This window comes from Salmo trutta, chromosome 20 (assembly GCF_901001165.1).
Source record: "Salmo trutta chromosome 20, fSalTru1.1, whole genome shotgun sequence".
NCBI lineage: Eukaryota > Metazoa > Chordata > Actinopteri > Salmoniformes > Salmonidae > Salmo > Salmo trutta.
In genome coordinates, this window is record NC_042976.1 from 35,918,774 (window position 1) to 35,941,973 (window position 23,200).

General features: G+C 42.5%; 1 protein-coding gene across 3 annotated transcripts; it reads right to left on the reverse strand.

The window, feature by feature from the left end:
• On the reverse strand, nt 1-23,200 carry egfl6 (EGF-like-domain, multiple 6). Of its 3 annotated transcripts, none has more exons than XM_029703083.1 (13): nt 22,797-23,199; nt 16,864-16,970; nt 16,376-16,468; nt 14,709-14,828; nt 14,430-14,549; nt 13,870-14,004; nt 13,660-13,782; nt 11,485-11,553; nt 9,815-10,078; nt 5,370-5,444; nt 4,839-4,934; nt 4,329-4,591; nt 1-808 (listed from the first exon to the last, which is right to left on the reverse strand). In XM_029703083.1, exons 1-13 carry the CDS (start codon nt 22,868-22,870, stop codon nt 701-703), a joined length of 1,647 nt encoding a protein of 548 aa, XP_029558943.1. In that variant the 5' UTR covers nt 22,871-23,199; the 3' UTR covers nt 1-700. The 3 variants fall into 3 exon arrangements, with proteins under 3 accessions (XP_029558943.1, XP_029558942.1, XP_029558944.1); XM_029703082.1 differs by having other exon boundaries at nt 5,370-5,447; XM_029703084.1 differs by lacking the exon at nt 11,485-11,553 and having other exon boundaries at nt 5,370-5,447; nt 22,797-23,200.

Here is a 23,200-nt window from a genome sequence, read left to right on the forward strand (position 1 = left end):
TCCTTATAAAAACATGTTTTATGTATTACGATATGAAAGCGCAATTTACAGCAGTTTATTCATTGTTACATACACGTAATATGATCTTAAAAACCTAGTTACCTTCAAGTGAAGACTTCTTGATTAATCTAATATTCATATTTTGATTTCACATAACTACAAGTTGCATGTCTTAGTATATCTTATTTCTTTCTATATTGCAGCTACCTGCAGTATTTCACTATCACTTAAAAAATGAAAAAGCAACACAATATTGTTTTTTGTAGACATTTTGTAGACATGACATATTCTCACATATAAAAATCTGATATTTAATGTGAAAATAATTGAATAAAATTAAAGTACTTGTGAACATTGAAATCCGAACTGTATATATGTGTCGGATCATTTATTTGTGGACATTACTCTTTGTCTTGGTGGCTCAAATTAACGGAAAAGTTCAAAAGCAGAGTCTTGTAAACTTGCAGAAATCCCTCCACATACCATTGCTCAAACCCTTATGCAACACTTTCCAATGTGGACGGCTGAACAATACTTGTGCACATACAGTACAGAAAAAAATACACCCTTAGTTTGGGATTATGAAGATGTGTGTGTGTTCTCTGAAAAGAGCAGACTAAAGGTAGAGACTTCTGCTCTGCCTCTGAGCTGTGTGTCAAACACAGTGGACTGAATCTACAGTGTCACTGAGTTGAGCAGTTTAAAAGATGGCAGCGTCTTCCTCTTGACAGGAGCCTGAGGTCAGCACCACGTTGTCCAGCCCAATCTCTCCCCTAACTCCATTCCCACGCTCAGCTTCAAAGATGATCTGCAGAATGAGAACAAAGATGTTGATGAGATGTTTTGGAAATTGGGACTTGTGTAGTGTATCCTGTTTGCTTCGACAGTGGTCATATTGGCAAGTGTGGTGATTAAATTAACAACCTCTCTAAACATTGTGCTAGTAAATACGGCATTCATAGAACATACAGTGCATTGGTAAAGTATTCAGACCCCTTGACTTTTTCCACATTTTGCTACGTCACAGGCTTATTCTAAAATTTATTGAATAGTTTTTTCCCTCATCAATCTCACACAATACCCCGTAATGACAAAGCAGAAATATACAAACCAAAATATTACATTTGCAGTTGAAGTCAGAAGTTTACACACAGTTAGGTTGAAGTCATTAAAACTCATTTTTCTACCACTCCACTAATTTCTTGTTAACAAACTAGAGTTTTGGCAAGTCGGTTAGGACATCTACATTGTGCATGACACAAGTAATTTTTCCAACAATTGTTTACAGACAGATTATTTCACTTATAACTCACTGTATCACAATTCCAGTGGGTCAGAAGTTTACATACATTAAGTTGACTGTGCCTTTAAACAGCTTGGAAAATTCCAGAAAATGAAGTCATGACTTTATAAGCTTCTGATAGGCTAATTGACATCATTTGAGTCAATTGGAGGTGTACCTGTGGATGTATTTCAAGGCCTACCTTCAAACTCAGTGCCTCTTTGCTTGACATCATTGGCAAATCAAAAGAAATCAGCCAAGACCTTAGAAAAAAAATAGTAGACCTCCACAAGTCTAGTTCATCCTTGGGAGCAATTTACAAACGCCTAAAGGTACCACGTTCATCGCTACAAACAATAGTACGCAAGTATAAACACCATGGGACCACGCAGCCATCATACCGCTCAGGAAGGAGACACGTTCTGTCTTCCAGAGATGAACGTACTTTGATGCGAAAAGTGCTAATCAATCCCAGACCAACAGCAAAGGACCTTGTGAAAATGCTGGAGGAAACAGGTACAAAAGTATCTATATCCACAGTAAAACGAGTCTTATACCGACATAACCTGAAAGGCAGCTCAGCAAGGAAGAAGCCACTGCTCCAAAACCGCCATAAAAAGCCAGACTACGGTTTGCAAATGCACATGGGGAAATCTTTTTGGAGAAATGTCCTCTGGTCTGATGAAACAAAAATATACCTGTTTGGCCATAATGACCATTGTTGTGTTTGGAGGAAAAAGGGGGAGGTTTGCAAGCCAAAGAACACCATCCCAACCGTGAGGCACGGGGGTGGCAGCATCATGTTGTGGCGGTGCTTTGCTGCTGGAGGGACTGGTGCACTTCACAAAATAGATGGCATCACGCGAAGGAAAATTGTGTGGATATATTGAAGCAACATCTCAAAACATCAGTCAGGAAGTTAATGCTTGGTCGCAAATAGGTCTTCCAAATGGACAATGACCCCAAGCATACTTCCAAAGTTGTGGTAAAATGGCTTAATGACAACAAAGTAAAGGTATTGGAGTGGCCATCACAAAGCCCTGACCTCAATCCTCTAGAAAATCTGTGGGCAGAACTGAAAAAGCGTGTGCGAGCAAGGAGGCCTACAAACTGCACCTGAGCTCAATTTCGAGTCTCATAGCAAAGGGTCTGAATCCTTACAGTACCAGTCAAAAGTTTGGACACACCTACTCATTCAAGGGTTTTTCTTTATTTTTACTATTTTCTACATTGTAGAATAATAGTGAAGACATCAACCCATGAAATAACACATACGGAGTCATGTAGTAACCCCCCCAAAAAATGTATCTTATATTTTAGACTTTTCAAAGTAACCATCCTTTCCCTTGATGACAGCTTTGCATAGTCTTGGCATTCCCTCAACCAACTTAATGAGGAATGCTTTTCCAACAGTCTTGAAGGAGTTCCCGCATATGCTGAGCACTTGTTGGCTGCTTTTCCTTCACTCTGTGGTCCAACTCATCTCAACTGGGTTGAGGTTGGGTGATTGTTGAGGCCAGGTCATCTGATGCAGCACTCCATCCCTCTCCTTGGTCAAATAGCCCTTACACAGCCTGGAGGTGTGTTGGGTCATTGTCCTGTTGAAAAACGGATAGTCCCACTAAGCACAAACCAGGTGGAATGGCGTATAGCTGCAGAATGCTGTGGTAGCCATGCTGGTTAAGTGTGCCTTGAATTCTAAATAAATCACAGTGTCACCACTAAAGCACCCCCACACCATCACACCTCCTCCTCCATGCTTCACGGTGGGAAACACACACACAGAGATCATCCGTTCACCTACTCTGCATCTCACAAAGACACGGCGGTTGGAACCAAAAATCTCAATTTGGATTGTTCAGACCAAAGAACGGTCTAATGTCCATTGCTCATGTTTCTTGGCCCAAGCAAGTCTCTTCTTATTGGTGTCCTTTAGTGGTGGTTTCTTTGCAGCAATTCGACCATGAATGCTTGATTCACGCAGTCTCCTCTGAACAGTTGATGTTGAGATGTGTCTGTTACTTGAACTCTGTGAAGCATTTATTTGGGCTGCAATCTGAGGTGCAGTTAACTCTAATGAACTTATCCTCTGCAGCAGAGGTAACTCTGAGTCTTCCTTTCCTGTGGCGGTCCTCATGAGAGCCAGTTTCATCATAGAGCTTGATGGTTTTTACGACTGCACTTGAAGAAAATTCTTGAAATTTGCCGGATTGACTGACCTTCATGTCTTAAAGTAACGACGGGCTGTCATTTCTCTTTGCTAATTTGAGCTGTTCTTGCCATAATATGGACTTGGTCTTTTACCAAATAGGGCTATCTTTTGTATACCACCCCTACCTTGTCACAACACAACTGATTGGCTCAAACGCATTAAGAAGGAAAGAAATTCCACAAATGAACTTTTAACAAGGCACACCTGTTAATTGAAATGCATTCCAGGTGACTGCCTCATGAAGCAGTTTTTATTCATTTATTTAACTAGGCAAGTCAGTTAAGAACAAATTGTTATTTTCAAAGATGGCCTATGAATTCTCTAGTTGAGAGAATGCCAAGAGTGTGCAAAGCTGTCATCAAGGCAAAGGGTGGCTACTTTGAAGAATCTAAAATATATATATATATATACACATATACATATACACACACTTTTTTGGTTAGTACATGATTCCATGTGTTATTTCATAGTTTTGATGGCTTCTCTATTATTCTACAATCGTTAAAATAGTAAAAATTAAGAAAACATTGAATAAGTAGGTGTGTCCAAACCTTTGACTGGTACTGTATGTAAAAAAGGTATTGCTGTTTAATTTGTTTTTAAATTAGCAAAAATCCTAAAAACCTGTTTTCAATTTGTCGTTATGGGGTATTGGGTGTAGATGAGGAAAACAATTAATTCAATACATTTTAGAATAGCGCTGTAATGTAAGAACTTTTGGAAAAAGTGAAGGGGTCTGAATACTTTCTGAATGCACTGTACTATTATCTGCTGACATTGTCAGCATTCTGTGTCCTTTATCATTCTAGGCGTTTGAATGGAATGGTAACTTACAGATTCTGGGGCCTGGTTCTTCCAAGCCACAGTGAGCAGTTCTGTCTGCCAGTCCTGGTCTTGGCTGCGGCTCTGCTCCCACACAGGGTAGGCATTGTTGTTCAGCAGCACCCGCAGCGAGCCCACCTGGTTTCCAGTGACGCGGTAGTTGAAGGTGAGGCAGAAGCTTCCCTGTTTGGCCCGGTCACTGAGGAGCAGCTTTAGCCTAGCCTGGTCCTTCTTCTCCCCCAGAAGACCACTCATAGCCATGTAATACTCCATACCTGGGGGTTAGGGATCAGGGAGTGGACACAGGCTGATCAGTGATAGTCGTTAACGTATGACTAACAGCTATTTGGGAATACATAGATTAAGCACAGCAAAGAGCAATTTCTGGAAGATAGATTCAGATGATCATGTGGATAATAAAATATTTACCTTATCGGTCATTGTATAAACCTATATGCATCTACATGGCAAATATAGGAGGTAGAAATACTATTAATGCCCCATTAGCATTATGATATGTACCGTTTTCATGGTAGGACACGCTCCAGTCGACGTTATCGTCCTTGTCCTGCACCCACTCACACGCTCCCTGATCAAAGTTGCAGTCCATGAAGAACTCTGGAAGGCACAGTCAGATGTCAACGATTCACAGTAATGAGAAAGGTATTATTTATTACCCACTGTAACGTCCGTCGTTAAAGGTAGACCAAGGCGCAGCGTGTGTTGGGTTCATCATATTTTATTTAACGGTGAACCAGCAAAAACAAAACAATAAACAACACAACGAACGAAAAGTTTTGCAGGCTACCAACAGCAATACAAAAACAAGATCCCACAACTCAAGGAGGGAAAAGGGCTGCCTAAGTATGGTTCCCAATCAGAGACAACGATAGGCAGCTGCCTCTGATTGGAAACCATACCTGGCCAAAACATAGAAAATAAACCATAGAATGCCCACCCCACACCCTGACCTAACAACATAGAGAAATAAACCGTCTCTCTCAGGTCAGGGCGTGACACCCACATTATGTCAACAACTAAACCAAGGATTACCTTCCTGGGCTGGAGTTATTTCAATCTCTTTGACTTCCGTTGGAGGACCAAATACTGACTCAAAGTCCTCTGGAACTGCTTTGGGAGAGAGAGAACTCCGTTATGATATGGTCCATCAAATGTCAAGATAATGTAGTTCACTTCCGCTAAAAGCACAAAAAGACAAGACATAAGACAAGACATATTGAAACAGGATATTAACCACCTTGATTGGTGTGTATGTATAACATTGTCTAAACAGTTATGAATGCTTAATATAGCTCTATCAAAACAAGCCATTTCAGTTACAAGCATTCTTCTGAAGATATGTGGTCCATGAAGATCATCCAGATGATTATGCAGTTGAAAGATTTCCCATCATAAAACAAAAGCCAGTCAGGGAAGTGGAAGCCTGCAAGTGGAAGCCTGCCCTGTTGACATTTAGGATATTATAACTGAAGCATCTTAAAGCTCTCCCAACAAACTTCTCCCTTCACTGAGTTGCTCTAGACAACCAGATGTACAGCGGCTTTGCTAATTGAACCTGCCTAGCCAGAGACGGTTGGTGTTTGAGGGGATTTGAGGAGCTGATGACAGACTCTCTCTGTCAGGGAGTCAGGTCTGTTTGCTCAACAGCTGTTCTGGGGGATGATAATAAAAGGCTTGGATTCTCTGCACCCCCCCTTCCTAGTGGATGGGGAGTAGAGGCGCAGGGAGAGCTGTGTGTATCCCAAGGCGCTCACATGGCGGCAGAGTGGAATTCCTCCATGGAGCCGATGAATGTCTCGGGGCCTGTCTCCTCTTGCTATTTGAGTCCTCCTGACGAAGGCTCAGGCTGCTGTCTCACTTGTTTCCTTAAAGAGATCAACATTAGGCAGCCTTGTTACTGTCTCACTGAGAGGCATACCATCACGTGTGATCCTTTGCCCACACTCAAATGGGTTTTCATCTTAAGATGGAGAGCCAATAATAATAATCCTAGCTATCTAAACCAAATAGCTACAGAGGCAGCTTATGTGCATGTTTATTTTATCCCAAGAGCTATAAGCTCCACTGTCTTTGAGGCCATATGTTGTATCTGCACAAAAGGATCGATTTGGCATGAAAGGCATATTTCATTGCTTTTATGCATCCTGGCCTCATTATACTCATCTCTATGCTACTGTATCTCCTCAGCAGTGGACGGCTCATAATAATGGCTGGAACAGAGCGAATGGAATGGCATAAATACCTGTGTTTGAAACCATTCCACCCATTCCGCTCCAGCAATTACCACCAGCTCGTCCTCCCCAATTAAGATGCCCCCAACCTCCTGTGTTTCTCATGATATTTCTTTCCCACAATTCAAATGAAATGACATTCTCTCAAGGGTTTCTACTTGCTTTTCAACTTTCAGTTTCAGCCCATGGCCAGAGAAGGTTAGAGAAGTTGTTCTGTTTGACAGTTTGACTGATGGCCTCAGTGTGTCCACCTCTTTCCCAGGCTTGGCTGTGTGGGATTGTCACACTGGTATTCAGCACAGCTGTTTTTCTGGCCTTAGTCTCCTTTCAATGGTCAATGGCAAATGACAGGGGTGAAACAGAATCCTCTTTCAAACAGTAGGACCAGATCTAGTTTATTACATCAACCAACATGCGTAGAGCATGTATTGAACTATACGCAGCATTGAACACACAGCATTTAACCAGTGGTCGAAAAAGTACCAAGTTGTCATACTTGAGTAAAAGTATAGATACCTTTATCGATTGTTTAATACCATTTTCCTGTTTTTAGAATTTATGGATAGTCAGGGGAACACTCAGAGATTATTTACAAAATATTAATTTGTGTTTAGTGAGTCCGCCAGGCCTGAGGCAGTAGGGATGATCACGTGTTCTCTTGATAAGTGTGTGCATTTGACCATTTTCCTGTCCTGCTAAGCATTCAAAATAAATATAAATACCCCAAAAAACGGCTTAAGTAGTACTTTAAGGTGTTTCTACTTAAGTACTTTACACTACTGTATTTAACAGTAACTTAGTTAAACTTCATGGTTGAATATATTCACTCTCTTGCTACATCTTATTTAGGATTGGAGGTAACACATAACACTGTAAGAGCTCTTCTAGCGTAAGCTAATGTGTTGTTGTCTTGTCCTCCAACCACATTAGCTATTAATACCTCACAGGATGTGTTGTATTTACAACATGTGAATCTAATATGTGGAAGAGGCCATTCTCTGCTTACCAGGGTTGGGCTCAATTAAACATTTTGGATTTGACTCCGATTCAACTCATGAGTTGAAATTCGAATTTAATTGGACATACCCCACAGGATGTAGAATTAGAGTTTGAATGACAGGAAGTAGAATTTAATTCAGTGCATTTCAAAGAAATTCCACTCAGTCATAGAACATGACCGTTTAATTGAATCTGACAGGTCACACTGCCAGATACCAAAGAATATATCACATTTCTCTGAAAACAATGTTCATATACTCCTTTAACTTTAGTGTTTAGAATAGACCATTTTATTTCCACAAACCATTGCATTTGTTTGGCTTCTTCTTAAAGGCATCTTGAGGGTTAAACTAATGCATTCTGGGAAATGTAGTATTTCCCTCATATTTAACAGAATTGAAGTGATTAATTAAATATTGTCACGTCCTGACCAATATAAGTTGTTATTTTCTATGGTAGAGTGGTCAGGGCGTGTTTTGTGTTTGTTCTATGTTTTCTCTTTCTATGTTGTAGTTCTAGTTTGTCTATTTCTAGGTTGGGGTTTATTGGGTTGACCTTCAATTGGAGGCAGCTGGTTGCCTCTAATTGGAGGTCATATTTAGTAGGGGTGTTTCTGCATGTTGTTTGTGGGTGATTATCTTGTGAGTAGTGTGTAACCCTTTCTGCGTCACGGTTTGTTGTTTTTGTTAGTTAAAGTATTTATGTATTGCTTCACGGTTAAAATAAATATGTGGAACACAAACGCTGCATCTTGGTCCGCTCCTTATCACAGCCGTGACAAATATAATTACTTAGAATATTTGCATACAAGTTTTGTTATGTTTTCCTTGAGCATTCATTTCAACAGTTTCCCCAAAAATGATATGTACGTACATAACGACATGTTTGATGATTTACAATATGTAGAATATTTATATTTGTATAGACTACACCTATATATAGAATAGAAGAGGGATTGGAATTTTATTGAATTTCACTGAATTAAATTAGATTTATTTTAATTCAAAATGTACTACGTCAATTCAAATTCAAGAATTGAACTAGAATTTGAGGCATTCTCAATTTAATTTGAGCCCAACCCTGCTGCTTACTGAGAATTAGCTTTTCAATCTAAGCCATAGACCTACACAGTGCCCAGAACATGAAGCAACAGGCTGAATCCTGACACACACTCAGGTCCAGGGCTTAGAACTGACCTTTTATTGTGGAATGGTAATCCTCAAGTTTACACTGCCTGACAGACTGACATCACATTGCAGCTTTGAGATGTCTTAAACAAGGTTAGAGTCAGAAGGGACTCAATCCATACGTTTAGTCCAGCTAACCGTGGATCTTTAAAGGAATCCAAAGCACTCCCCAGTCCTTGCTGTCTCTGAATAAAACTGTCAAGTGACAGTGGATCATCTGACTCCTATATATAAAAATAAAAGCTCAGATGTTGTTTATACATAGTTTCCAAGACATGTGTGCGTGCATATGTATGTATATCAAGTAGAACTGTGTTTGATAAGCGATATAGGTTTTATTGTATACCTCAAGTTTATGTCAAAGACACCTAATAAATAGTACCCTTCATTTTAACAACGACGATGAGTTTAACTCCCTGGTAGTTGACAAGAGATACATAGGACAGATAGATAAGACTAGACTTCCTTCAAGCAAGGCCAAGAAACCTGAGGCCAGCCGGCCGGAGAAACATAACATCAGGTTTGGAGGGGGGGGGGGCTGTAATTAGGCCAGACCTTAGACTCCATAAATTCCCCCTGTCTTGAGACATCTGTAAAAGGTGTCCAGAGAGGATATACTGTGGGTCGCTGTGAAGGCATGGGGGTAGCTAATAGAAAGAGTAGACAGATAGGCAGCAGGGTCATAGGGTCGTTGTTGGCTACACTAACCCTCACAGAACAGAGCATAGAGCAAAAACCCTGTGATCTATCCTAACTTTGACTGATAGAGATGTGTTTGAGAGCATCCTGTTTAGTGTTCTATGAGGCCATAGAACACGTGTAACCCTAAATATAACTGAGTGAAAAGAAGAGTATACATCACAAAGTTCTTGCCATTCCTATTTAGCTGAAGCAACTGGGGTATAGTATTTCTGAATAACTATGAGTGCGACACACCACCACAGCAGTAATGGTGTGTGAAAATCCATATGATCAGTGTTTGTGTAATCAGATTTGGGACCACCCAGGATGGAAATAAATAGGGGGATTAGTGGGGAGGAGTTAGGGAAAGGAGGCTTACTGAAAACATCTCCTCTTGGATTGAGTTGGTTGTCCACATCTGCCTCCTCTTCCTCCTCTTCCTCTTCTTCCTCCTCCCCTACATTAGTGAAGTCCACCTGGCCCACCTTCTCTGAGCCACCGATGTAGGTCTCGCCATCGTAGTCGAAGGGCTGCATGCGTATCTGAGGGGGGACGGTCACCTGGGGCTCGGGGATGACGTTCTTGATCTGCTCGTTGTCTAGCTTTCCTGGCAGTCTGGGTCTCACTGGGGAGTCTGGGATAGCTGCAGGAAGAAGAACCAGGTCAGACCTCTGGAACTACAATCCCAGGTGGAATCTGATGCAGTTATACCAGAGTTTAGGCATAAATCCTGTGTTAATACAGCCATTATAGTTTATAAAGCCATTATAGTTTTTAAAGCCAAAACATGTCAGAGAGTATGTCATGGGAATTTTTCTTAATGACTTACCTTGTTTTTTTATTGATTATTATTATTTATTTTTTATTGGCCCACTTGTTTTTACATCTTTTAATTAATTCATCTATTGATTCTTTCTCTTTGCAGCTAAATCTGCAGAGTTGAGATGGTTGTATTCCCCTTACACATAACATTCTGTTGGTGGCAAGAATTTTGTATAATAATTTAAATAGAAAAACTCTTAAGTTTTGAATCAAGCATTGTTTTGTATTTAAATTCATTAACCATATGATATGGAATCGGCACATCGAAATTCTCTTCCCAACTTTTTTGCAACCTCAATGGCGCTGATTTCAACATTTTGGTCCTTAAATGAAACTGGTATATTTTTCTACTCATGACAATTTTTTGGTTTGCCAATTTTTGTCTTGAATAAAGGGCAGACAAACAAGTTCCCCTTCCACTAACCTTCTCCATTTTTGCTGTAATGCTGCAATCAGTTGGTTGTAAGTTTGGATAGAACATTTTCATACATTTTTGTTAGCTGCACATGTGACATAACTCCACCTTTCCTACTCATAATATAATTAACAAAGATCATTTAAAAAAGGCGATATTTTGAAAAAGGTTCCATTTTCAGGAATTTTTTAAGAAGGGGTGAGCCATTCTTACTAATCTACTGGAGAACCAGTTCATGTTTATGTATAACTTTTGTCTGACATGCTTTAAGTGAGGTTTAATGCTGTAATATTTAATAATTTTACCCCCCAAACTCATATTCATTATATAAATAAGCATGTTTAAGTATTTTTTTTGCTCGTATAATTTAAAAAACAAATCGTTCGGCGTAGCCATAAGGTAATTGGTAAGCTGGGATATGACTGAAGAATTCATTAGACTTACCTTGTTCAATGAAATACATGTATTTGCTTTTGTGTAAACATGTTGTCATAGACATGAAAGATGAGCACATAGGGTAGGACGACAGACAGGAATATCATACTCCATGCATGGGAAGCATGACAGCCAGCTTCAGCCATATATACTGTAAGTACTTGCAAAGTCTAAAATGGTTTCATGCTGACTTCTACATGGCAGATCAAGCTGTGTGTGGTGCGGATAGGACGTAGCCAGCCTTGAGCCATGAGAGCGGGAAGGAAGGGGGAGTTCACAAAGCAACAGTGGTAGGTAGGTAGGGGGTGGGGGACGCTGCAGGGCGAGGTGCGAACAGAGGAAGTGGAGAGCCTTGTTGCATTCCATACACATCTCACCATTGAGGAAATTATCATCTGCACTGCCTTTGTCTCCCTGGTCCCACGAGCTTTGATAAAAGGGTTTGACTACAAAAACATAAAGGCATCTTTGTTTATACAAAGCCACGGCGCACCTATCATGTCACCTAGGCTACATCAGCTAGTGCCAACTGCCTGGTTCAGAGAGTGCACTGTGGCCCCTCTGCTACTCACAGACAGAGAGACAGACAGACAGACAGACATGCCTCTCCTTTCCTCTGTCCTTCAGATGGCTGGGTTCAGTAGAACAGCAGATATTTACACAGGTGTAATTTGAATCAGGGGCTCTCCCTGAGTAACATCTGTAGAGTGCAGGGGTTGTCTGAAAACAGGAAACTGGCTTTGGCAGTGCTGATGTTTTAAGAGCACAGTTAAAATATGCTATAGTGAAATAACTGTCTGAGAGATTTTTCACTCTTGTATCGGATATGAAAGCTGAATATACAGTTGAAGTCAGAAGTTTACATACAGTTAGGTTGAAGTAATTAAAACTCATTTTTCAACCACTCCACAAATTTCTTGTTAACAAACTAGAGTTTTGGCAAGTCGGTTAGGACATTCACTTTGTGCATGACAAGTAATTTTTCCAACAATTGTTTACAGACAGATTATTTCACTTATAATTCACTGTATCACAATTTCAGTGGGTCAAGAGTTTACATACACAAAGTTGAGTGTGCATTTAAACAGCTTGGAAAATTCCAGAAAATGATGTCATGGCTTTAGAAGCTTCTGATAGGCTAATTGACATCATTTGAGTCAATTGGAGGTGTACCTGTGGATGTATTTCAAGGCCTACCTTCAAACTCAGTGCCGCTTTGCTTGACATCATGGGCAAATCAAAAGAAATCAGCCAAGACCTCAGAAAAAAAATTGTAGACCTCCACAAGTCTGGTTCAGCCTTGGGAGCAATTTCCAAATGCCTGAAAGGTACCACGTTCATCTGTACAAACAGTAGTACGCAAGTATAAACACCATGGGACCACGCAGCCGTCATACCGCTCAGGAAGGAGACACGTTCTGTCTCCTAGAGATGAACGTACTTTGGTGCGAAAAGTGCAAATCAATCCCAGAACAACAGCAAAGAACCTTGTGAAGATGCTGGAGGAAACGGGTACAAAAGTATCTATATCCACAGTAAAACTAGTCCTATATCGACATAACCTGAAAGGCCGCTCAGCAAGGGAGAAGCCACTGCTCCTAAACCACCATAAAAAAGCCAGACTACGGTTTGCAACTGCACATGGAGAAATGTCCTCTGGTCTGATGAAACAAAAATAGAACTGTTTGTCCATAATGACCATCATTTTGTTTGAAGGAAAAGGGGGAGGCTTGCAAGCAGAAGAACACCATCCCAACCGTGAAGCACGGGGGTGGCAGCATCATTTTGTGGGGTTGCTTTGCTGCTGGAGGGACTGGTGCACTTCACAAAATAGATGGCATCACGAGGAAGGAAAATTATGTGGATATATTGAAGCAACATCTCAAAACATCAGTCAGGAAGTTAAATCTTGGTAGCAAATGGGTCTTCCAAATGGACAATGACCCCAAGCATACTTCAAAAGTTGTGGTAAAATGGCTTAAAGCCCTGACCTCAATCCCATTGAAAATCTGTGGGCAGAACTGAAAAAGCATGTGCAAGCAAGGAGGCCTACAAACCTGACTCAGTTACACCAGCTCTGTCAGGAGGAATGGGCCAAAATTCACCCAACTTATTGTGGGAAGCTTGGGGAATGCTACCCAAAACATTTGATCCAAGTTAAACAATGTAATGGCAATGCTACCAAATACTAATTGAGTGTATGTAAACTTCAAACCTACTGGCAATGTGATGAAATAAATAAAAGCTGAAATAAATGATTCTCTCTACTATTATTCTGACATTTCACATTCTTAAAATAAAGTGGTAATCCTAACTGACCTAAAACAGGGAATTTTTACAAGGATTAAATGTCAGGAGTTTTGAAAAACTGAGTTTAAATGTATTTGGCTGAGGTGTATGTAAACTTCCGACTTCAACTGTAGTATATGCAGTATGGAAAAAAACACTGTCCGATTGTGGCCCCCTTGCACATCAACAACTTTTCTATCAAATGGTTTTTACTCTAAGAATGTTTTGATGATTGATGAATAGTAAATCTGTTCAGGTCTCACCAGAGCATTCGAAGCCACTGCCACGGAAGCCTTGCTTGCACTTGCACTTGTAGGATCCCTGAGTGTTCAGACAGACTGCATGGTGGCTGCACTTATGTGTGTTGGCCGCACACTCGTCATTGTCTGAAAAATACATTTACTGATTTGATATCTCCTCACAGATTATTTTAAAGTAAATTGTTGTATATGTGAAATGATTGTATACCTTACCTACACAATCATATTTCCCACTAACATACGTCAGGTCGTAGCCATTCTGGCACTTGCAGTAGTAGCTACCAAATGTGTTGACACACTGTCTGTTGTATGGGCACAGGTTCAACCCAGTTACACATTCATCAATATCTAAAGGCATAAGGAAGGAAGGGAGGAAGACGGAGAGATTTGAATGAACATGGAATGACTGAGTTCTGTTTTCTACATTGAAGCATAGGGTTAAATATTTGGATCAATGTCAACCATCCCTGGCTGACACTTTAGTTTAGCACCCCAATGGGACAATGGCTCCCACTTCACTCAAGTAGTTTTGTGGGAAGAAACACTACCCCATTTTGTCCAACCGGCTGCTACAGATGATTAAGTTCTTATGTGAGAAGCCTTGAGATGGAGCAGGAATGTGAAACCACATAATGGAGGCTTCACAGAGCTTTACAAAGCTCCAACATGTTGACCCCTTCTGTTGTGTTCAGTAGCTAATCTATGAGGTGGAGGGGTCCATGAAGTGATATACTGTAGTGTCAGGGTTGGTGGTCTAAGGTGGTGGTACTCACCCACGCAGGTCCTCTCGTCCGGCCCCAGCTGCAGACCTGTAGACGGGCAGAGACAACGGATCTCCCCTTGTACCTCCTCACAGCCATACTGACAGTGGGCCAGGGAGCACGTCCTGGAGTCTATACACACACACACACACACACACACACACACACACACACACACACACACAGACACAGGAAAGAGAACTTCTTAAACAGTACTGGTACAGTGTGAAATTAACATATTTTTTTTTGTGAATAGCAGGAGGTAAAGTAGGGGTTACAGTGCCCACTCACTGGTACAGGAACCATCAGGCATTAGGGTGTATCCGTTGAGGCAGTAGCACATGTAGCTGCCATGGGTGTTCATGCAGCGATGCTCACAGGGACGGGGCTTCAGGCCACACTCATTCAGATCTGGACAGAGAGACAGACAGTCGTCCTCAGTTATGTACTTCAGGGATATTTATGGCTATACTATATTAGTTTGTAATCAGAAATAATGCACCTGTGGCTTCTATAAGTCTATGTTGGCTTCACCAAAGACATCAAACTTGAATATTGTCCCATGGACATCATATCTTACGTGGTCCCAGGGGTAACATATTGAATACATTTTAGGTTTCTCCAGATTAAGTATTCTATATAGGCAGAAAATGAATAGGTTGGTATTGAAATATTGAGGCATCTGTAAAGGTGTCAACATGATGATCAAGTGATTTACAGTGCCTTGCGAAAGTATTCACCCCCCTTGGCATTTCCCTATTTTGTTGCCTTACAACATGGAATTAAAATAGATTTGGGGGGGGGGTTTGTATCATTTGATTTACACAACATTCCTACCACTTTGAAGACGCAAAATATTTTTATTGTGAAACAAACAAGAAATAAGACAAAAAAACTGAAAACTTGAGCGTGCATAACTATTCACCCCCCCCAAGGTCAATACTTTGTAGAGCCACCTTTTGCAGCAATTACAGATGCAAGTCTCTTGGGATATGTCTCTATAAGCTTGGCACATCTAGCCACTGGGATTTTTGACCATTCTTCAAGGCAAAACTGCTCCAGCTCCTTCAAGTTGGATGGGTTCCTGCTGGTGTACAGAAATCTTTATTCATACCACATTCTGAAATGGATTGAGGTCTGGGCTTTGACTAGGCCATTCCAAGACATTTCAATGTTTCCCCTTAAACCACTCGAGTGTTGCTTTAGCAGTATGCTTAGGGTCATTGTCCTGCTGGAAGGTGAACCTTCGTCCCAGTCTCAAATCTCTGGAAGACTGAAACAGGTTTCCCTCAAGAATTTCCCTGTATTTAGCACCATCCATCATTCCTTCAATTCGGGCCAGTTTCCCAGTCCATGCTCCGTGGGATGTTCAAAGTTTCTGATATTTTTTTATAACCCAACCCTGTACTTCTGATCTGTACTTCTCCACAACTTTTTGATTAGTTGTGCCGTTTGCTCAGTGGTGTTGCAGAATCTGGGGCCTTTCAGAACAGATGTATATATACTGAGATCATGTGACACTTAGATTGCACACAGGTGGACTTTATTTAATTAAGTGACTTCTGAAGGTAATTGGTTGCACCAGATCTTATTTAGTGGCTTCAAAGCAAAGGGGGTGAATACATATGCACGCACCACTTTTCTGTTTTTTTATTTTTTATTTTTTAAACAAGTTATATTTTTCATTTCACTTCACCAATTTGGACTAGTTTGTGTATGTCCATTACATTACATAAAACATTTAAATTACAGGTTATAACGCAACAAAATAGGAAAAATGCCAAGGGGGTGAATACTTTTGCAAGACACTGTATCGGGGGCTTGTGAAATAGAGAGGGATAACTACAGAGACAGGCTACAAATCTGAGCTGCAAGTTGATCTCCATAAAGAGACCACTTTGGCTCACATTTCTCTGACCCTTGACCCTCATTCCATTGACTCTAGTTACCCCACTGACCTTGATTGCACGTCTTTCCGGTGTATCCTTGGTAACACTTGCATTTGTTGGGGCCAACACACTCTCCATGCTTGCAGCCATGTTCACACTGAGCTGGTAAAGCATTCAAGGAGAGAAATACCACCAGCGGCAATAAGAGGGGTTATGCAGGTTCACTGAGGTTCAAACATGCCAGTTTTACTATCCCAGAGGTAATTTAGTCCACATTTCTTCTGTTGCAGGAAAATACCCAGCCGCAAAGAATAACAAATGTGAAAACCCATTATTGTGGAGAACAATTTGAGTTCTTAAACTTGAGGTTTCTATTCATTGAATATCCATTTACAGTATACAATATTTTCATTCAACGAAACAAAGAAAAAGTTAAATTGATGAGCAGAGCTATACAAATGCATTTCTATTCACCATTCAAACATGCAACATGACAAGGTCAATTACAGTACATTTTGACTAAACGTAACCACAGCTTGTTTTGTTGAGATGCTTACCTTCACATTGTCCTTTGCTGTTCTTTTTCCAGCCATAGCAACACTCTAGTCTCCTGCCATAGCGACACACACCTGGTTGGCCACCGGCGGGGACTTGTCTGCGTTGCCTGTGCACATAAAGGACAGGGGAAATAGGTGATACACAGCTCTACCCTGTTAGATCTTTGGATCCATTCCTTGAGGGCCAGTTGAATCATGATCATAACTTGATAATGGATTGCAGAATAAAAACAAATACCCAAATAAACACAACTTGCAGTAAATATGCATCAAATAGAGAAGAGAATTGGATCACTAAATTAGTGTACCCCCCAAAGACAAACAACCCTAAACAGGTACTCCAAAGCACCCCAAACAATCCCGGGTGCCCCAAAATACACCAAGCAACCTCAAACAACCCCAAAGAGGTACCCACAAGTACCTGAAAGTACCTCCAACTTTTATAGATCTGAACCAGGAGAATGCAGCCAAGTAGTGAAAATATAGGTGGGAATCAGTTAGTTGAGAGAATATAAGCATAAATGCATATTTTTATATTATTTACAGTATATATATTATCTTTGACAGATTATTTGAGGCTCAAATGTTGATCAATAAGGCATTTTTTCATTTCAAGTGCATTGTCCAATAAAATGTAATGCACAGGCTTCATCCAGACAATGCATGCCTTATTTTTAAAAGCTTAGAAGCGGTGCCACACGGGGGCCCCCCCCAGGGGTGTGTGCTTAGTCCCCTTCTGTACTCCCTGTTCACACACGACTGTGTGACCACGTAGACTCGAACACCATCATCAGGTTTACTGATGACATGGCAGTGTTTTAGTCACTAAACCTCGAGTCCGAGTTGAGTGCCAAGTCCATTGTGCTCGAGTCCGAATTGAGTCACCAATGGTCGAGTCACGAGATACGAGTTGGGGTACTTTGGGGTACCTGTTTGGGGTTGGTTGGGGTGATTAGTACAGTGCCTTGCAAAAGTATTCATCCCCCTTCGCGTTTTTCCAATTTTGTTGCATTACAACCTGTAATTTTAATGGATTTCTATTTGGATTTCATGTAATGAACATACACAAAATTGGTGAAGTGAAATGAAAAAAATAACTTGTTTCAAAACATGCAACAAAAGCAATTGCGGCAAAGTGGTGCTATGAAGCCCCTAAATAAGATCTGGTGCAACCAATTACCCTAAGAAGTCACATAATTAGTTAAATAAAGTCCACCAGTGTGCAATCTAAGTGTCACATGATCTCAGTATATATACACCTGTTCTGAAAGGCCCCAGAGTCTACAACACCACTAAGCAAGGGGCACCACCAAGCAAGCGGCACGATGAAGACCAAGGAGCTCCCCAAACAGGTCAGGGACAAAGTTGTGGAGAAGTACAGATCAGGGTTGGGTTACAAAAAAATATCAGAAACTTGCAACATCCCATGAAGCACCATTAAATCCATTATTAAAAAATGGAAAGAATAAGGCACCATAACAAACCTGCCAAGAGAGGGCCGCCCACCAAAACTCACAGACCAGGCAAGGAGGGCATTAATCAGAGGCAACAAAGTGACCAAAGATAACCCTGAAAGAGCTGCAAAGCTCCACAGCGGAGATAGGAGTATCTGTCTGTCACGATTGTCGTAAGGAGTGGACCAAAACGCAGCGGAAAAATGAGACCTCGGGCTGATGCGCGTCGCTGGAGACCTTGGGTTGATGCGCGTCGTTGGAGACCTCGGGCTGATGCGCGTCGCTGGAGACCTCGGGCTGGAGGGCGACTCTGGGAGCTCCGGACTGTGGGCCGTCTCTGCTGGCTCTGGACTGTGGGCCGTCTCTGCTGGCTCCGGACTGTGGGCCGTCTCTGCTGGCTCCGGACTGTGGGCCGTCTCTGCTGGCTCCGGACTGTGGGCCATCTCTAGACGGGGCACTGTCGCCGGAAGCTCTGGATGGGGCACTGTCGCCGGAAGCTCTGGACGGGAACTGTCGCCGGAAGCTCTGGATGGGGAACTGTCGCCGGAAGCTCTGGACGGGGAACTGTCGCCGGAAGCTCTGGACAGGGAACTGTCACCGGAAGCTCTGGACAGGGAACTGTCACCGGAAGCTCTGGACGGGGAACTGTCGTCGGAAGCTCTAGACTGGGAACTGTCACTGGAAGCTCTGGACGGGGACTGCGCACTGAAGGCCTGATGCGTGGGGCTGGCTTTGGAGGCGCCAGACTAGGGACACGCACCACAGGGCTAGTGCGACGAGCAGGATCAGGACGAACTGGACTGGGCTGACGCACTGGAGGCTAATGCGAGGAGCGGGAACTGGATACACTGGGTCATGAGTAGGCACCGGCGGTCTGGAACGCACCACCTGCACAACCCGTCCTGGCTGGATGGTAACAGTAGCCCTGCACGAGCGGAGTGCTGGCACAGGGCGAACTGGACCTAGGAGGCGCACTGGTGGCCAGATGTGCTGTGCAGGCATACTCCTACCCGGCTGGATGCCCACTCTAGCACGGCACTTGCAAGGGGCTGGGATTGCTCGCACCGGACTGTGCGTGCGCATGGGCGAGATCGTGCGCACTTCCGCATACACCGGTGCTCTCATGATCCGTTGCTCCCCATAATAAGCACGGGGAGTTGGCTTAGGTCTATTACCTGACCTAGCCACTCTCCCCATGTGCCCCCCCCCAATTTTTTTTATTGGGGCTGCCTCTCGCACTTACCAATCGGCGCGTATTACGCCTCGTAATGGCACCTTTCCGCCTTGGCCTTCCGCCTTGGCCTTTCCGCCTTGGCTGCCTCCAGCTCCTCCTTAGGGCGCTGGTACTCCCCAGCCTGGTGCCATGGTCCTGCCCCGTCCAGGATCTCCTCCCATGTCCATGAATCCTTATATTCCTCCTGCTGCTCCTTCCTCTGCTGCTTGGTACGTTTGTGGTGGGTAGTTCTGTCACGATTGTCATAAGGAGTGGACCAAAACGCAGCGGGAAAATGTATACTCATCTTCTTTTTTTATTGAAGAAGGAAAAACAAAATAACACGCATACAAAACAAACGACTCCAAACAGTCCCGTCAGGTGCAACAAACACTAAACCAGGAAATAACTACCCACAAACCCCCATAGAACAAACACCCCTATAAATAGGACCCTCAATCAGAGGCAACGAGAAGCAGCTGCCTCCAATTGAAGGTCAACCCAATAAACACCACATAGAAATAGACCAACTAGAAATAACATAGAAATACACTAACATAGAACATAACCCAAACAACCCCGAAACACCCTAAACAAACACCCCCTGCCACGCCCTGACCAAACTACAATAACAAACAGCCCCTTTACTGGTCAGGACGTGACACTGTCCATAGGACCACTTTAAGCCGTACACTCCACAGAGCTGGGCTTTATGGAAGAGTGGCCAGAGAAAAGCGATTGCTTAAAGAAAAAAATAAGCAAACACATTTTGGTGTTCGCCAAAAGCCATGTGGGAGACTCCCCAACATATGGAAGAAGGTAATCTGGTCAGATGAGACTAAAATGTAGCTTTTTTTGCTAAAAAAAAGGGGGGGGGAAAGCTATGCTTGGTGCCAACCCAACACCTCTCATCACCTCGAGAACACCATGGTGGCAGTATCATGCTGTGGGGATGTTTTTCCATCGGCAGGGACTAGGAACCTGGTCCGAATTGAAGGAATGATGGTTGGCACTAAATACAGGAAATTCTTGAGGGAAACCTGTTTCAGTCTTCCAGAGATTTGAGACTGGGATGGAGGTTCACCTTCCAGCAGGACAATGAAGCTAAGAATACTGCTAAAGCAACACTCGAGTGGTTTAAGGGGAAACATTTAAACGTCTTGGAATGGCCTAGTCGAAGCCCAGACCTCAATCCAATTGAGAATCTGTGGTATGACTTAAATATTACTGCACGCCAGCGGAACCCATCCAACTTGAAGGAGCTGGAGCAGTTTGCCTTGAAGAATGGGCAAAAATCCCAGTGGCTAGATGTGCCAAGCTTATAGAGACATATAGAGACTTGCAGCTGTAATTGCTGCAAAATGTGCCTCTACAAAGTATTGACTTTGGGGGGATGAATAGTTTTGCACGCTGAAGTTTTCAGTTTTTTTGTCTTATTTCTTGTTTGTTTCACAATAAAAAATATTTGCATCTTCAAAGTGGTAGCCATGTTGTGTAAATCAAGTGATACAAACCCCCCAAAAAATCTATTTTAATTCCAGGTTGTAAGGCAATAAAATAGGGAAATGCCAAGGGGGGTGAATGCTTTCACAAGCCACTGTAGGACACATCCCTGGCTACTTTTTGGTGACATTTGACTTCAACACGTAGTCTAATATAGGCATCTCAAATGCATCCTTGCAGACATCCTAGCTAATTGTGGCCCTAATAGCACCGTAACAGTGGTTTGGAAAACTAACAGGCCAAATAAAATCCCCCCCCAGCTCCCTCCTATAGGAAGAAAAAGGGGGCTCTCTATGGAGAGCAGACAGCCTGACAGGATGTAGGTTACAGATTGGGAAAAGAGCATGTTACACTCTCTACTTACACTTAATCAGTCACTCCTTAAAGTCCTTACATAGTTACATAAATAACTCAAGCAGGAACCTATTCCCTCCATTTTCATGACCCTCATCTGATTACACTTGACCGTCATCAAGTCAGCACTTTGAAAATAATATGCATAGTGATTGAATTCCATGTATATTTTTACTGTAAATTAAATTGGGATGGGATGTCAATCTGCTGCTTCCCCTTTCATTGCTTGAAGTGCACCCTCAAGGATCACAAAATAACTTTAGCTTTTGAAACACACATCTGGCTGGGGAAACCTTCTGATCTGAGGAGCCCTCTAACCTCTAGCCCAGTGCCAAACTCAAATGGCCCAGATATTTGGCATTCTGGCGTTCCCCGCATGGCTTCCTAAAAGCAGCCCTGGCTCAAGGGGACTGGAAGAATCTGAGACCTGGTAGAAATCAACCAGAATAGCCTACAGGAGGAGAGGGCTAGGGGCCCCTAAGTGTGACAGGTGTCCTTCGGTGATTAACAGTGCTGTGAGCAACATTTAGCTGACACAGCCCCCATACCTCACATAGTCCCTGGCCAAGGCGCAGACAGCCTGAGATTGAGGGCATGCATTGCACCAAAACACCACTTTTCACATTATTACATATTGAAACCAACTGACATGCCTGTGATTGTCTTTAGCTAAACTGAGTCACTCTGGATAAAAGTGTCTGCTAAATTACTAAAATGAGCTTGTCACATGTCTCATTAGTTAAAATTAGGATCAGGCTACTGGTAATGGCAGTTCAATAAGAGGCGACTTCTACTTGAGCAATAAGGCACAATGGGGTGTGGTATATGGCCAATATACCATGGCTAAGGGCTGTTCTTATGCACAAACACAACGCGAAGTGCCAGGATACCTCCCTCAGCCATGGTATATTGGCCATATACCACAAACCCCAGAGGTACCTTTTTGCTATTATTAACTAGTTACCAATGTAATTAGAGCAGTACAAATACATGTTTTGTCATACCCATGGTGTACGGTCTGATATACCACGGCTGTTAGCCAATCAGCATTCGGCGCTCGAACCACCCAGTTTATAATACTGTATAAGTAATGGAATATAATGCATTTACAACACTTACAACACACAGCTGTGTCTGCTAGTAGCTGCTAGGAGTGTTAGCTAGGGATGTGACAATTGCTTTTGCAGTGCTGTTCCCCTGACCCTGCAATGGAATGTCCATACTGAATGCTCTACTATCCAGATGAATCATACCAATAAACACTGAGCTTTACACCTGCTGCAGGCATCAGAGTGAACAGATACAATGACAGCAGCATGAACTACATTATACTGTATGAACATTTATATCTCTCTGACAATCGTTTCCTACAGCAGTACATAGGATTGATTGATTGATTGCTCACTTACCTGTTGACGTCTGCACTTCCAGAGGAAACATAGAACAGGAAGAAGAGTGCACCGATCCAACTGAGGGGCTGCATGTTTTTCACTGGGTACAGCTCACGTTCTCTCACTCTCTCTCTATCTCTCTCTGTGTTTTTCACAGAAGCTCTCACTCACTCACTCTGTTTCTTGCTCGGTTGTGCTCTGCTCCTCCCAAGGGCTTGCTATTGCTCCTTGCACTAACACAGGGGTCCCAGCCCAGGAACAAGTCCCAATTGAGTCTAGTGTTTCCCCACCACACACACTCCCCTCTAGTAAGTAGACTTTTCTCTTTCTCTTTTTCTCTCTCACTCTTTTCACTCTCCTGATAGAAGCCTCTGTGACCTGTATCCTCCTCTTCCTTCTCTCTTCTCCCTCTCTCTCTCTCT

Coding starts and splice junctions, on each gene's coding strand:
- egfl6 (XM_029703082.1), bottom strand. CDS start 22,870: ATGCAGCCCCTCAGTTGGATCGGTGCACTCTTCTTCCTGTTCTATGTT. Junction 4,592..4,838: donor CGTGTCCTACCATGAAAACG/GTACATATCATA, acceptor CCTAACCCCCAG/GTATGGAGTATTACATGGCT. Junction 809..4,328: donor AGAACCAGGCCCCAGAATCT/GTAAGTTACCAT, acceptor CTCATTCTGCAG/ATCATCTTTGAAGCTGAGCG.